The 16,944-nt window shown below is 46.4% G+C and overlaps 1 protein-coding gene across 2 annotated transcripts in view; it reads left to right on the forward strand.

Annotated features, from left to right (window-relative positions):
• The window catches only part of TAF8 (TATA-box binding protein associated factor 8), a 35,540-nt gene extending 26,005 nt beyond the window's left edge, over positions 1 to 9,535 (forward strand). For both annotated transcript variants that reach the window (XM_077295306.1, XM_077295307.1), the window contains exon 8: positions 9,034 to 9,535. In XM_077295306.1, coding sequence (XP_077151421.1) covers positions 9,034 to 9,165 — 132 coding nt within the window. In that variant the 3' untranslated portion in view covers positions 9,166 to 9,535. The remainder of the gene's footprint in view (positions 1 to 9,033) is intronic.
• Positions 9,536 to 16,944: the final 7,409 nt, after the last annotated feature.

Consider the following 16,944-nt stretch of genomic DNA (forward strand, 5'->3'; position numbering starts at 1 on the left):
AGAAATCCAGGATTATTCCAACACAAATACAACAGTACTTAGGAATAATGATAGATTCAACAAAACAAGAATGCAGTCTTCCGGGGACGAAAGTCTCCAACATGATACAATTAATAAAACAATTAAGACTTTCACCAGTCATCACATTACGGAAAGCAATGTCGGTGTTAGGATCAATGACAGCCTGTATTCCAGCAGTCCAATGGGCTCAGTATCACTGCAGATATCTCCAGTGGGAAATATTGGAAGCACAACTCCGCTTAAAGGGGAATTTAGAAAATCGCTTAAAAATCTCACAAACAAAATGTTCCCTAGCTTGGTGGTTTCTGTAACCCTCACCACGGATGCGAGCCCTTGGGGTTGGGGGGCTCATTTAAACAATCAAGTCGCCCAAAGCCCTTGGTCAGAGGAAGAAAAACTTCTCTCCTCGAACATGAAGGAACTCTTGGCAGTAGAATACGCACTCAAACACTTCCTTGCCTCCCTCCGTTCCCATCACGTAAGGGTGCTTTCAGACAACAGGGTGGTGGTGGCATAACTGAATCTCCAGGGGGGAACAAAGTCCCGCTCACTGATGGAAGTGACAAAATCTATTATGTCATTGGCGGAAGTCAATCTATTCTCCTTGTCAGCCCTTCACATCAAAGGGACAGAGAATCAGGCTGCAGATTTTTTAAGCAGATCACAGTTAAAACAGGGGGAATGGGAATTAAATCAGGACATATTCAACCACATTGTGGATTGTTGGGGAGTTTCGGAAATAGATTTATTCGCGAACAATCTCAACCGGAAAACACAGGCTTTCTGTTCAATCGATCCACGGGGGAATTGTTGTGAACTCTATTTTTGGGCTCCCTCTAGTGGTCACAAGCGGTACTGTGTAGTGTTGTCTTCCTGCAGGTTGCAGCATCAGCTGGTTCGTTATCCTTGGTTGGTTTCCTATTTAGCCCACCTGGATACTCAGTTCCTTGCCTGCTATCAATGTATTCAGTGCTCTTCAGATTCCTTGTGTCTACCTTGCTCCCAGTCTCTCCAAGACAAGCTAAGTTTTTGTTTGATCATTTTTTGATTATCAGCGTTCATTATGTTTTTAGTCCAGCTCACTAAAATGTGATTTCCTCGCTTGCTGGTTGCTCTAGGGGACTGAGTTTCTCCCCCCACACCGTTAGTTGGTGTGGGGGTTCTTGAAATCTCAGAGTGGATATTTTGTAAGGGTTTTTTACTGACCGCATAGATTCCCTTTTCTATTTTCTGCTATCTAGTATTAGTGGGCCTCATTTGCTGAATCTGCTTTCACCCCTGTGTATGTGCCTTCCTCTTACCTCACCGTTATTATTTATTAGGGGCTTCTATATTTTTGGGGATTATTTCTCTGGAGGCAAGAGAGGTCTTTCTTTCTCTCTAGGGGTAGTTAGTTCCTCAGGCTGGCTCGAGACGTCTAGGATTTTTAGGCACGTTCACCGGCTACTTCTAGTGTGTTTGGATAGGTTCAGATTTGCGGTCAGTCCAGTTTGCCACCTCCCTAGAGCTTGTCCTATGTTTGTTACTTAGCTGGAGTAATTTGTGATCCTCAACCACTAAGGATCATAACAGTATAGCAGGCCAGGAACTGAGTATCCAGGTGGGCTAAATAGGAAACCAACCAAGGATAACGAACCAGCTGATGCTGCAACCTGCAGAAAGACAACACTACACAGTACCGCTTGTGACCACTAGAGGGAGCCCAAAAATAGAGTTCACAACAGTACCCCCCCCTTGAGGAGGGGTCACCGAACCCTCATCAAGACCCCCAGGGCGATCAGGATGAGCCGCGTGGAAGGCACGAACCAAATCGGCCGCATGAACATCAGAGGCGACAACCCAGGAATTATCCTCCTGACCATAGCCCTTCCACTTAACCAAATACTGCAGCCTCCGTCTAGAGATACGAGAATCCAAAATCTTCTCCACCACATACTCCAATTCGCCCTCGACCAGCACCGGAGCAGGAGGCTCAACAGAAGGAACCACAGATACCACATACCTCCGCAACAAAGACCTATGGAACACATTATGAATGGCAAACGATGCTGGGAGATCCAAACGAAAAGACACCGGGTTAAGAATTTCCAAGGTCTTATAAGGACCGATGAAGCGAGGCTTGAATTTAGGAGAGGAGACCTTCATAGGAACATACCGAGAAGACAGCCACACCAAATCCCCAACACGAAGTCGGGGACCCACACTGCGGCGGCGGTTGGCAAAGCGCTGAGCCTTCTCCTGTGACAACCTCAAATTGTCCACCACATGGTTCCAAATCTGCTGCAACCTATCCACCACAGAATCCACGCCAGGACAGTCAGAAGGCTCAACCTGACCCGAGGAAAAACGACGTTGGAAACTTATTTGAGATGTTTTGTTTCTGCTGATCAGGATGATTGGGTGACTTTTTTGCCTTTGGCCGAGTTTGCCCTTAATAATCGGGCTAGTTCTGCTACTTTGGTTTCGCCTTTTTTCTGCAATTCTGGTTTCCATCCTCGTTTTTCCTTGGGTCAGGTTGAGCCTTCTGACTGTCCTGGGGTGGATTCTGTGGTGGATAGGTTGCAGCAGATTTGGAACCATGTGGTGGACAATTTGAGGTTGTCACAGGAGAAGGCTCAAAAATCTGCATATGACAGCCTGGAATTTGAGAGGGAACTTTTAGCGAGAAGGGGGTTTTCTTCGAATTTAGTTTCAACCCTTTTGTCCAGTAGAAAACCAGTAACTACCAGAGCATATGGCAAGGTCTGGAAAAAGTTCCTCTCTAATTCCAACGTCAGCGTGTCGGGCAAAATTCCAATTCAGGAAGTGCTAGAATTCCTTTAGAAAAAGGGTTAGCAACAAGTACCCTTAAGGTTCAAATCGCAGCATTAGGTGCTCTATACAACTATGACCTAGCAGGGAACCATTGGATTAAAAGGTTTATTAAGGCCTCGGGTAGGTCCAGACCAGTCATACACCACACTTCGCCTCCCTGGGACCTAAACCTAGTACTGTCTGCACTAACTAGAGCACCTTTTTAACCTTTGTCTTAGGCTTCCTTAAAGATAATCTCCCTGAAAACCTCTCTTCTGGTAGCATTAACCTCAGCCCGCAGAATTAGTGACAGGCTCTTTCAGCTTACCCGCCTCTAACTCAAATATTAGAGGATAGAGTAGTCCTTAGGACTGACCCGTCTTACCTGCCTAAGGTAGCATCACGGTTTCATAGATCTCAGTAGATATGCTTACCATCTTTTTGCCCAAATCCCAAGAATGAAAAGGAAAAACCCCTACACACATTAGATCTCAAAAGATGCCTGACACAATATATATCAGCCACAAGAGAGTGTAGGAAAGGCAGTTCTCTGTTTGTTTGTTTTCAGGGTCCAAACAAAGGGCACAAAGCATCAAAAGCAACGCTGGCGAGATGGGTAAGGGATGCCATCACTCTAGCATACACCTCATCTAATGAAGCCATTCCAGACGGGATCAAAGCTCATTCAACTAGATCGGTAGCAACCTCTTGGGCAGAGCAAGCAGGAGCATCGATCGACCAGATATGTAGAGCAGCCACTTGGTCTTCTCCCTCTACATTTTTCAAACACTACCAACTAGACCTATCTTGCTCTCCAGACCTAACTTTTGGTAAAAGGGTATTGGAGGCAGTAATCCCACCCTGAAACACATTCTATGAAAATCTCTCCGTGGTGCCGTCATGGGGTAAGAGAATATCGTAGTTACTTACTGATAACGGTATTTCTCTGATCCCATGACGGCACCCGTATATTCCCTCCCTTTCACGTGTGGGTGTGCACACTAGTAAGCAATGATTGATACTTAGTCACGAGGTGTCTTAAAAAAAAAAAAAAAAAGTTTAAATTATTTTGCTGTTTAATAACCTGTAGTCCTGTTAAGGCTCTGTAAACCAAACTGAGGTGGAAGAGAGGTCCCGCAGATCACTCTGTTCTTGACCATCTACAACAGGGGTGGGAAACCTCAGGCCCCAGGGCCATTTACGGCCCTCGATGACCTTTTATCAGGCCCTCGAGCAGAGTCTCAGGGACCACATTCTTGGGCAAGGAGCTGTATTTTGATTGCCACAAGCTCATTAATTTCTTCTTGCTCTGTGAGCACACACACATGCAGTGTTCACTACTGAACACTAAAGGGCATGCAATGAAAGATTACGTCCTGACACCAGTGCCAGAGTCAGGATGTACTTTGTGGACAGAGTTTGTACAGCCCCCGAAGGATGGTTTAAATATCCAAATGGCCCTTCGCAGAAAATAGATTCCCCACCTCTGTTCTATAATCTGGTTTCCACCCTTCACACTCTACGGAAACTGCCCTCACTAAAGTCTAATGATCTACTAACAGCTAAATCCAATGGTCACTGCTCCCTGCTGATTCTCCTGGATCTCTTTGCTGCTTTTGACACTGTGGATCACCATCTCCTCCTCACTATGCTCTGCTCTATCAGGCTCCTGGTTCTCCTCCTACCTCTCTGACGTTTTAGTGTGTCTTTTGCTGGCTTCTTCCCCCTACTGTTGGGATACCTCAGGATTCAGTCTGAAGTCCTTTCCTCTTTTTGCTATACACTACCCCTATTTTAAAACCCATCAGCAGATTTGGGTTTCAGTACCATGAAAATGTTGATTGTACCAATTATACACATCTACTGATCTCACACCCTCATTACTACAAAATACCTGTGATTGTCTGCTTGCTGTCTTGAAGATTGTCCTCCCTGTATCTAAAACGGAATGTTTCCAAAATTGAACTTCTTGTGTTTCCTTTCTCTACTAGCCTACCTAAAGTCAATATTGTCATTTTAGTGGGTGATTCTAACATAACTCCCAAGCTGCATGCTCACTGTCTTGAGGGTCATACAGTGGCTTGCTAAAGTATTCACCCCCCCTTAGCATTTTTGTGTTTTGCTATCCTTTTTTTTTTTTTTGAGTGTTTGCATCAGTTCATGTAAAAAGCATGTCTCCAACTGTGAACATCTGTGTTTTTTTTTTTGTTTTTTTTTTGTGAAACAAATTACAAATAGGATAAAATAACTGAAAACTTAAGTGTGCATAACTATTCAGCCCCTAAAGTCAGTACTTTATATTGCCTCCTTTTGGGGCAATTACAGCTGTAAGTCTCTTTGGATAAATCTCTATGAGCTTTCCACATCAGTCACTGGGAATTTTGCCCATTCCTTAAAGGGAACCTGTCACCCCCCCCCCCCCCCCCAAAGGCGTTTTTAACTAAAAGAGCCACCTTGTGCAGCAGTAATGCTGCATTCTGACAAGGTGGCTCTTTTAGTTCTGGGTGCTGTAACTGCCGAAATAATCAGTTTTGTAATTTGTCCAAAATACCTTTTCTTCAGTCAAGGAGGCAGGCCTTTCCCCCCCTGCTGCAGACGCCACACAGCCGTCAGTCATGTCTTCTTGGTGCCGCCTCCTCAGCGCTGTTTTGAAATGATCCGGCGCCTGCGCTCTTTTCTCCTGTGAGCGCTGCCCGTCTGTCTCATATGCAGTCTAGCTGACTGCGCCTGTGTGGCCGCCCTGCCTGTGAATCCCAGCCCCGCAGTGTCTTCTGATTTATTCACATTTCGCCTTTTGTGCGGGGGGGGGGGGTGTTTGCGGATTTTTCGCGTTTTTTTCCGGAGCTTTCCCAATGCATTAAATAGCGGGAAAAACGCAAAAAATCCGCAAAGTTAATGAACATGCTGCGTTTTTTTCGCGGAAAAAAAACGCATCATGTGCACAAAGATTGCGGAATGTATTCTAAATGATAGGATGCATATGTATGCGTTTTTATCACGTTTTTATAGCGAAAAACGCTAAAAATCCTGAACGTGTGCACATACCCTTAATCTAACTATTCCCTGTTCTCCTTTCCTAAATTTTCTGCATAATCTGGTCTGTCCTATCACCTCCCCCCATGCAGGCAGTAGTACTTTGTGTCTGTACTTATACAGATACTGACTGATGTCCCGCTCATGCAGCGTTATTTGAATACCCCAATATATTAGAATGATGGCTGGACATGACAACCACTTGTTAACTTATTTGTCCCCCATATTTCCTGATAGATTGTAAGCAGGGCCATCATTCCTCTTGGTAATTGCTCATTTACCTGTTATTCTGTAATGCCTGATATTGTTTGTACATTTAGGTCCTTTATGAATTCTAAAGTGCGTCGGAATATGTTGGTGCGATAGAAATAAAGATTAGTATTTATTACTACCTTTTTAAAGCTTTCCTAACTAGCCTCTTTTAGTGGCTTATTGATTGCTTCATATGCCTAAAATCAGTTTTATTCGGTGCTGATATACTAATTAGTGGGTGACTAGTCATTGGGGCGTTGTTTTCCACATATTACTCCTCCCACTAGTCAGATTATACTACCCCTGTGGGTGTGAGTAACGTGATTTGCAAGAGCACCCCAGCTTTATCACCCACTGCGCATGCCCAGGGAGACAGCTGTAACACACGACTACTACTTGCAAATCGGGTCACTCATGCTCATAGGAAAGTGATGAAATGATTATTGGGGTGATAAGTCTGGGCTAAACAACACCCCTATGACTAGTGGCCCACTAATTAGCATATCACAGTTATATAATTGATTTTAAGCATATGCAATTCTCGTCAATAAGCCCTAAAAGGGCGTGCTAGGGAGGGTATAAAGGGATTTATACATGATGGCGGTTTGGAGAAGCTATCAGGTTCCCATTAATGCTTTTGAGTCAAAATTGCATGAAGATGGCCATGACAGTTCAGACTTGGGTGGTGTTTTCTCCTCTTTGAAAAAGTATAGTTTCGTCCCGTTTTCCAATCATTTTGCTTAAAGGGAACCTGTCACCCCGTTTTTTCAGTATGAGATAAAAATACTGTTAAATAGGGCCTGAGCTGTGCGTTACAATAGTGTATTTTGTGTACCCTGATTCCCCACCTATGCTGCCAAAATACCTTACCAAAGTCGCCGTTTTCGCCTGTCAATCAGGCTGGTCTGGTCAAATGGGCGTGGTGACATCGCTGTTTCTTCCCCCAGATCTTGCTTATCTTTCCGTTGGTGGCGTAGTGGTTTGCGCATGCCCAACTGCCGAATCCACTGCGCAGGTGAAGAAAAAGAGCGCGATCTGCGCTATTCCCCTGGTTATCGTGGGGGCAGCCATCTTCCTGAGGCCGCGCGTGCGCAGATGGAGCGCTCTGCTGCCCGGGGCTTCAGGAAAATGGCCGTGGGATGCCGCGCGTGCGCAGATGGAGATCGCGGCGGCCATTTTCCTGAAGCCGAGATGCGAACTTTATATAAATACGAATTTAGCATTTCATTTCAGATATGTGGCCAGAGGGATAGACTTGGTGTAGGTATTTGATCACCATCTATAGATTATCAGATCAGATCTGGTGAACCCCACTGTTCAGCTGGGATATTTGTTACATAAAATGTTTTCTTCTCTGGCGGCATCAGGATGTGAACACTTAAAACTGAGTTTTTGAGAGTCGCGCCATGCAAAGTGTAGCCCAGAGCCTAGCACTGCAGCACAGCTCCTGTTCTTTTGGATAAAAGCTGTACTGCAGTAGCCAACAACAGCTGCTACATTTTAAATGGAGTTTCGCTCAACAACACTGATCAAAGGCCCCGATTCATCAAAGCTTTCATGCCAAAATTTGTGAAAAAGCTTTGAAAAGTAACAAAAATGTCTCTACGCCAACAAAATGGGCAAAGCTGTAGCTGGACTGGATGCCACAGCTAGTCTATTTCATGATGAGTTGTTGCACTTCCTACACAAGAAATCTTACTCCAGTACCTGACTGGCGTGGTGTATAGAGACGCACGCCACTTATCAGGCTCTTCAGATGAATATGCACCTCTTCATGAATCGGCAGTGTCTGACTCCAGCACGCCCCCTGAAGACCAGCGTGAACAGTCAAGTAAATAAGGCAGCACACTGCAGCGCTGAAACATGCAGTTCCTACGCATGCAGTTCCAGGTCCTACGCTTTCCTTTCCTCGCTGAGAATAAACGTCTCCATGTGAATGGGTACTTGTGAAACCTCTTAGACTAACATTCTCTCTCTCTGTGGAGGGGTAATGGACCTGTTGCGATTAAAACACCTGTGGCTAGGAGGCGGAGTGCTCGGTCATATTTCTAGTGCAGTAATGCAGTTCAGTTTTCATGTTTGCATGTTTCAGCGCTGCAGTGTGCTGCCTTATTTACTTGACTGTATATGAGTTGGTGACTCTAGGTTCAGCACCTGTTCACACTTAGTCTATGTATGGATGTGACGGTCAGTTTTTTGAAATGTATTCTTTAGCCTTCTGACCGAGCACTCCGCCTCCTAGCCACAGGTGTTTTAATCGCAACAGGTCCATTACCCCTCCACAGAGAGAGAGAGTGTTAGTCTAAGAAGAGGTTTCACAAGTACCCATTCACATAGAGACGTTTATTCTCAGCGAGGAAAGGAAAGCGTAAGACCTGGTACACGAGAGATGCCCTAAAGTGGCTATCAGGTACACATAAAATTGGCCATTTTTATGCGCTAAACGCTCTAATTTTTCATATTTCTAGTGCAGTAATGCAGTTCAGTTTTCATGTTTGCATGTTTCAGCGCTGCAGTGTGCTGCCTTATTTACTTGACTGTATATGAGTTGGTGACTCTAGGTTCAGCACCTGTTCACACCAGCGTGAACAGTCGGTCCCAAAGTGTTTACATCTGGAAAAATCAGCTGATCCTTGGACACCTCAGGTGTCAATTCCCCACTAATCTGGTATTAATGACCTGTACTGTAGACAGTTCATCAAATACCTGGACAACCCCTTTATGTTATGCTTTATGGGGAATTCCATACGTTTGCAAATTTCAATATTCGATATGAACACAAGCTATAATAACAATATACTGTAATTGCACTGGATCTACATTTCTCCAGATCCAGTGTAGACACCTCTGTAACGTAAGGACAAGAAGCGGTGTGGAGGATTTTCGCTAAGGTACTCATTGCTAACTGTAGTAATATTTTATTTCACCTTGTAGGATGATTCGGGTGCGGAAAAAGAAAACTCATCAGTTTTGCAGCAGAATGCAATGAAGGGCAGTGAAGAGACGCTGATAGATAACCCTTACCTGCGACCTGTGAAAAAGCCTAAATTGAGACGTAAAAAGTAAAAGCATCACATGTGAGAAAAGAAGATTTCTGTGGACACATGGAAAGATTAAATAGAAAAGTCTCAAAGAGTTTGTGGTGCTGTCACTACCCCACCACATGCAGTTGGGATTTCTCATTTATTTGAATGTTTAAGCCATGGCTGAACTGTATTGGTTTGAGGAATGAGATGCTGCCAGCAAGATGGCAAGAGTATTTTTGGTAAAAAGTGGGACGGTTCCCCTACCACTGTGGATAAGGAAGATTTGCTTCATTGGAGATGAGCAGTGATGTTTTATTTCTTTATTTTTTATATCAATATGTATGTGTGCCAAGTTTCAGGCACAATATTCCTTGTATTGAATTTCATAATAAAACAAACAATAAAAATATGGTCCCTGTATTTAGCCAAATCTTTTGTACACGAGACGGCCCAGGAAGGAAAAGGAGACTTAAAGGAATTCTGTCAGCAGGATTGTGCTGAGTAACCCACAGACAGTGTCAGGTTGGCACCATTATACTGATTGCAATGATACCTTGGTTGATGAAATCCATCTTGTGGTTGTTGTTTAACCCCTTCACCCTGTTTTCACCTTCCTGACCGGGCCAATTTTTACAATTCTGACCACTGTGACTTTATGAGGTAATAACTCTGGAACACTTCAATAGATCCCACTGATTCCGAGAATGTTTTCTCATGGCATATTGTATTTCATGATAGTAGTAAAACTTCTTTGATCTGACTTGCATTTATTTGTGGAAAAATCCGAAATTTGGCAAAAATTTAGAAAATTTAGCAATTTTCAAACTTAATTTTTATGCCCTTAAACCAGAGAGTCAGGTCACACAAAATAGTTAATAAATCACATTTACCACATGTCTACTTTACATCAGCACAGTAACAGCACCAGCGATTTCTCATTTTTACAACAAAATTTGCAAAATCATTTTTTTTTAGAGACCACCCTCACACTTGAAGTAACTTTGAGGGGCATATGACAGAAAATGCCAAAAAGTGACACCATTCTAAAAATTGTACCCCTCAAGGTACTCAAAAACAGATTCAAGTTTATTAACCCTTCAGGTGCTTCACAGAAATTAATGGAATGAGGAAGGAAAAAATACATATTTAACTTTCACAAAAATTTTCCTTTAGACATATTTTCTTTTACTTTTAGAAGGGTAAAATGGAGCATACAATTTGTTTTACAATTTCTCCTGAACATGCTGATACCCCATATGTGGGGGGAATCTACCGTTTGGGCATTTTTGAATGTAAAATTTGCTGGCATAATTAGCGGACGCCTTGTCATGTTTGGAGATCCCCTGATGTGTCTAAACAGTGGAAACCTCCCACAAGTGACACTATTTTGGGAACTTATCTAGAAGTGTATTGAGCACCTTGAGGATATGTACACACGTTGCGGATTCCATCGCGGATTTTTCCGCCGGATTCTGCAAAATCCGCAGGTAAAATGCAGGGGGATTCACCGCAGATTTAGTGCAGTTTTTGTGCAGATTTCACCTGCGTTTTTGCACCTGTGGATTCCTATAAAGGAATAGGTGTAAAACGCTGCAGAATCCGCACAAAGAATTGACATGCTGCGAAAATAAACCGCTACGTTTCCACGCGGAATTTTCTGCAGAATGTGCACTGCGGATTTGGTTTTCCGTAGCTTTGCATGTTACTGTACACCGCATGGGAAACTGCACATCGGCAGCGCCAAATCAGCAGTGTGTGCACATACCCTGAACCCACATTAACCCCTTCATGACCTTGGGATTTTCCGTTTTTCCGTGTTCGTTTTTCGCTCCCCTCCTTCCCAGAGCCATAACTTTTTTCTTTTTCCGTCAATATGGCCATGTGAGGGCTTATTTTTTGCGGGACAAGATGTACTTTTGAACGACATCATTGGTTTTAGCATGTCGTGTACTAGAAAACGGGAAAAAAATTGCAAGTGTGGTGAAATTGCAAAAAAAAGTGCAATCCCACACATGTTTTTTGTTTGGCTTTTTTGCTAGGTTCACTAAATGCTAAAACTGACCTGTCATTATGATTCTCCAGGTGATTACGAGTTCATAGACACCTAACATATCTAGGTTATTTTTTATCTAGTGAAAAAAAATTCCAAACTTTGCTAAAAAAAAAATAAAAATTGCGCCATATTCCGATACCCGTAACATCTCCATTTTTCGTGATCTGGGTTTGGGTGAGGGTTTATTTTTTGCGTGCCGAGCTGGCGTTTTTAATGATACCATTTCGGTGCAGATACCGAAGCTAAGAATTTTTTTTTTCTCGCTACACTGTTTAGCTATCAGGTTAATGCTTTTTTTTTTAATTGATAGATCGGGCGATTGTGAATGCGGCGACACCAAATATGTGCAGGTTTGATTTTTTTTTTTTATTGATTTATTTTGAATGGGGTGAAAGGGGGGTGATTTTAAACTTTTTTTTTTATTTATTTTTTTTTTTTCACATTTTTTTTTTAACTTTTTTTTTTTTTTTTTTTACTTTTGCCATGCTTCAATAAGCCTCCATGGGAGGCTAGAAGCTGGCACAAAGCGATCGGCTCTGCTACATAGCAGCGATCATCAGATCGCTGCTATGTAGCAGAATTGCAGGTGTGCTATGAGCGCCGACCACAGGGTGGCGCTCACAGCTATCCGGGATCAGTAACCATAGAGGTCTCAAGGAACTATATGGTTACTCTGCAGAAGCATCGCTGACCCCCAATCATGTGACGGGGGTCGCCGATGCGATCATTTCCGGCCGCCCGGCTGGAAGCGCCGATTAAATGCCGCTGTCAGCGTTTGACAGCGGCATTTAACTTGTTAATAGCAGCGGGTGAATCGTGATTTCACCCGCCGCTATTGCGGGCACATGTCAGCTGTTCAAAACAGCTGACATGTCCCGGCTTTGATGCGGGCTCACTGCCAGAGCCCTGCATCAAAGCGGGGGATCTGACCTCGGTCGTACTATCCCCTCCGAGGTCAGAAAGGGGTTAAGCCCTTGACTCCATACAATTTGTTGTGCAATTTCTCCAGAGTACGCCGATACCCCATATGTGGAGGAAAACAATTGTTTGGGTGCACAACAGGGTTTGGAAAGGAAGGAGCGCTATTTGACTTTTTGATTGCAAAATTTGCTGGAATAATTAGGGGATGCAATGTCGCGTTTGGAAAGCCCCTGATATGCCTAAACCAGTGTTCCCCAACTCCGGGCCTCAAGAGCCACTAACAGGTCATGTTTTCAGGATTTCCTTAGTATTGCACAGGTGATAATTGCATCACCTGGACAGGCAAGTGTTCAATAACCTGTGCAATACTAAGGAAATCCTCAAAACATGACCTGTTGGTGGCTCTTGAGGCCCGGAGTTGGGGAACACTGGCCTAAACAGTGGAAAGCCCCCAAGTGACACCATTTTGGAAGCTAGACCCCTTTGGGAACTTATCTAGATGTGAATTGAGCACCTTGAACCTCCAGGTGCTTCACAGAAGTTTATAACGTTAAGCAGTGAAAATAAAAAAATCACATTTTTAAGATAAAAATCTTTTTAACTCCAAATTTTGTACTTTTTACAAGGGTAACAGGACGAAATGGACCCCGACATTTGTTGTGCAATTTCTGCTGAGTTCACGGATACCCCATATGTGGTTGAAAACTATTTTTCTTTCTCGCCTCATTGGGGGACACAGGTAACCATGGGTGTATGCTGCTGTCACTAGGAGGCTGACACTATGCAAATAAAGAAGTAACTCCTCCCCGGCAGTATACACCCTCCGACAGGCACCAGGCAACTCAGTTTTTGCTTAGTGTCTGTAGGAGGTGGACCTGGATCTTACACCAGATTCGCATTTCTTTTGCAGGGATTTGTTGTGTTTTATTAACCATTTTTCCTTTTTCAGATAATTTCTTCAGGGTAACAGGGTGCAGTTTTCTCACCCTGTTTTCCCCACTTTGAGCGACCGAGAGAGCAGTGTGGTATCTCCCACATCGCACCCTCTCGGACCCGCTGGGCAGGACTTTGTCCCCTGTCACCCATTCGGGTGTTCAGGGTGACTCTTCTCGGTGGCCAGTCCTGCCCGTTTTCCCCTCCTCATCCCTCTCCTCGGAGAGGGCTGAGAGGAAGACGGCGGTCACTTCCAGTGACCCTCTCCCCCTGTTTAGGGGTCGACGCCATCTTCTGCGCCGGAGTTCGTGGTGAGGGAAGGAGGACTTCTTCCAGGACCCTCTACTCTACAAGGGATCCTGATGTGTTCCTCAACTCCAGGTAGGGAATCTTCAAGCAACATGTACCTCCTCCCCCTCCCTCTCCCTCCCTGCAAGCGATCTCATCACAGAGCTTACCAGGGCCTCGGTTTAATAGGGGAGTGGGCTGCAGTGCTTCTTGTTCTGGTGTCAGGATTCGTTATCGCACGCAGGCATTTTTTCTTTTCCTTCCTTTCAATTCAAACCTGCGGGCGCGCGCCATTTTTCCTTTATTCGGCGCCCGGCTTACACGCCCCCTTGCGGCGCCCTGCATTACCGCAGCTAGGAGTTCAGCGCTATCGGGGGCCTTCTGCTTCCCCCTTCGGCGCCTGTGCACGCCCACAGTGTCGCGCTGTTCCCGTGCTCTTTCAGCCGACTCCCTGCTCCCTGTCAGCGTCTCCTCACCGCGTGGACAGAGGGATCTCGGGGGAACACAGGCACAGACTCCTGCGGCTTCCTCTGTCGCTGTCCTGTCACCAGGCTCAGCACTACTGCTCTCTCGGGCTCTACTCCCCCCGGCAGTACTTCTCCGCACCTGGACAAGGTAATATCTCTACCTATGTCCGGCCCCACTCCGGCCTTTGCCACTACGGCCATCCATTACGCCTGCGCTTACTGTAAGAAAAAGTGGGCCTCAGGTCAGCCTTCTCCTTTCTGCCCATCCTGCGTTCCTCCCATCATGTCAGTCCCTCAGGAAGCTCCTAGGTCTTGGGATGAGTGCACCCCCCTCCCCCGGAGTGGGCTGTTGCAATGTCTCAATCAGTGTCTGACCTGACTAAGGTGTGTCAGTCTTTGGTCCAGGCACTTGAACGTATCCCGCTTTTCTCCAGTGCCACGAATGCCTCACGGTGATTCGATCGCACCTGTCCAAGACCCTCACAGAGGCAGACCGGACAAGAGAGACAGTAAAAGGACCTTATCTAGATCCTCTTCCGGTTCCCTGGACCACTCCGGGATTCCCCTATCTGCCCGTTCCCCCTCCTCGCAGGCGGACGTCGGGTCTGACCTATCCTCTCAGTCGGAATCTGACTCTGATGCAGATCAGACTTCCGGAACACAGGAGATGGTCGATAGCCTTATTTCAGCTATTATTCAGACGCTTGAACTTAAGGAAAATGAGGCAAGCTCTCAGGAAGTTCCTGTTGTGTTTAAACGGATTAAACATCCCTCTAGGGTTTTTCCTAATCACAGGGAGTTCGACAACACTACCTCTACACACTGGAAAAACCCTGCTAAGCGGTTCCTTGGCAGGAAACGGCTAGACGTGTTATACCCTTTTCACTCTGACCTTGTCAACAAATGGTCCGAGTTTCCTAAGGTCGACCCGCCTGTGTCCAGGCTGTCCTCTCAGACGGTTCTGTCTATTCCGGACGCGGCTTCCCTTAAGGACCCAACGGACAGACAAATCGAGGCATTAGCAAAATCAGCTTTTGAGGCCTCCGGAGCCTCCCTCTGCCCTAGTTTCGCCTCGTCCTGGGTAGCAAAGGCTGTGTCAGCCTGGGCCAAAACCCTGCGCAGAGGCATTTTGGCCTCTGCTCCTGCGGAGGAACTGTCTGATTTAGCGGATCAGATTTCTCTTGCGGGTAAATACCTCATGAATGCCTCCCTTGATGTGGCGGCCTGCTCGACTCGGGCTAACAGCAACATTGTAGCCATTCGCCGGATTCTCTGGCTAAAAGCGTGGAACGCGGATCCCGCTTCTAAAAAATCCCTCACTGGTCTGCCCTTCCAGGGTTCTAGACTCTTTGGCACGCAGCTGGATCAAATGATCTTGGACGCTACGGGTGGTAAGAGTACTTCCTTACCCCAGTCCAAGCCTAAACGTCCCTTCAACAGGAGGGGCCCCCAGTCCTTTCGGTCCTTCGCCTCCACAGGAAACCCCAACCGGGACCGTTCTTCCTCACAAGGGGACCGAAGGAAGCCTTCTTTCAGGCCTCCCCAGAGCTAAGAGCCACCCCTCAAAACCATCCGGATCTCAGGGCCACAGGTTTTCTAATAAATGACGGGTCGCCCCCACCTGGAAATCCCTCCAGGGTGGGAGGCCGGCTTCTTTAGTTCTCAGAGGTTTGGCTATCGGTAGTCGACGACGCCTGGGTCAGGGAGATCGTCACGTCAGGCTACAAAATAGAATTTTCTTCGCCCCCAGGAAGTCGATTCCTGCTCTCTCGTCCTCCCAAACAGCCCTTTCATCTCTCAGGGCTTCTCCAGGCCGTCGATTCGCTCCTCGCCTCAGGAGTCATAGTTCTGGTACCTTATCGCGAGCGGTTTTCGGGTTTTTACTCAAACCTGTTCGTGGTTCCAAAAAAGGACGGCTCTCTCCATCCAAGCAGTTGAACCGCCATCTCCGGATTCGGCGCTTCAGGATGGAATCTCTACGCTCTGTGGTCGCGCCAATGGAACCGGGAGAGTTTGTGTTCCGTGGACATCCGAGATGCGTACCTTCACGTTCCTATTTGCGTACGGCATCAGAGATTCCTCCGGTTCGCGATCCAAGAACATCATTATCAGTTCACGGCTCTTCCTTTCGGTCTGGTGTCTGCACCCAGGGTCTTTACGAAGGTCATGGCAGCTGTCATGGCCATTCTACGTTCAAAGGGGATTCTGGTAATCCCATACCTTGACGACGACCTCTTGATCAAGGGTCCATCCCGTCGGGATTGCAGCCAGAGCCTCCAGCTTACTCTGGACACGCTTCTTCGCCTCGGCTGGATAATCAACTACCAGAAGTCTTCCTTGAATCCAACCCAGCGTCTGGAGTTCCTGGGCATGGAATTCAATACCTCTCAGGCTCAGGTCTTCCTCCCCAAGGAGAAGTTTTTCTCTTCGTCGAGGTGTCAGAGCACTAAAGGGCCCGATTCCTCTGTCCCTTCGCCTCGCCATGAGGGTTCTGGGGAAAATGGTCGCTTCTATGGAAGCGGTTCCCTATGCCCAGTTCCATTCTCGTCCCCTCCAGCTGGGCCTTTCGACTGCTTGGGACAGGAACCCACTTTCCCTGGATCGCCCGTTTCGCCTCTCTCCCAGGGTGAAACGGTCTCTCTCTTGGTGGACGCTGTCCACCTCCATTCTGCGCGGGAGGTCATTTCTCCCTCCCTGCTGGCAGGTTATCACCATCTACGCCAGTCTCCAAGGTTGGGGAGCAGTTTTTCTCCACCTCACGGCCCAGGGCCACTGGACTGCTCAGGAGTCGCGCCTCCCTATCAACCTCTTGGAGATCAGAGCCATCTTCCTAGCCCTCATCCGCTGGGAGTCCCTCTTCTCAGGAAAACCGATCCGCATTCAGTCGGACAACGCCACAGCCGTGGCTTACATAAACCATCAGGGAGGGACTCGCAGCAGACAAGTCATGACAGAAGTGGCAAAGATTCTGTGTTGGGCGGAGAGTCACGTTCCCTCTGTCAGCCGTCCACATCCCCGGGGTGGACAATTGGGAAGCCGACTTTCTAAGTCACCAGGGCATCGTGGCAGGCGAGTGGTCTCTTCTTCCCGCAATCTTCAGCCAGATTTGCCAGCGGTGGGGCACCCCAGACATCGACTTGATGGCCTCCCGGGTGAA

The sequence above is a fragment of the Ranitomeya variabilis genome, chromosome 3 (genome assembly GCF_051348905.1).
Source record: "Ranitomeya variabilis isolate aRanVar5 chromosome 3, aRanVar5.hap1, whole genome shotgun sequence".
NCBI classification, from domain to species: domain Eukaryota; kingdom Metazoa; phylum Chordata; class Amphibia; order Anura; family Dendrobatidae; genus Ranitomeya; species Ranitomeya variabilis.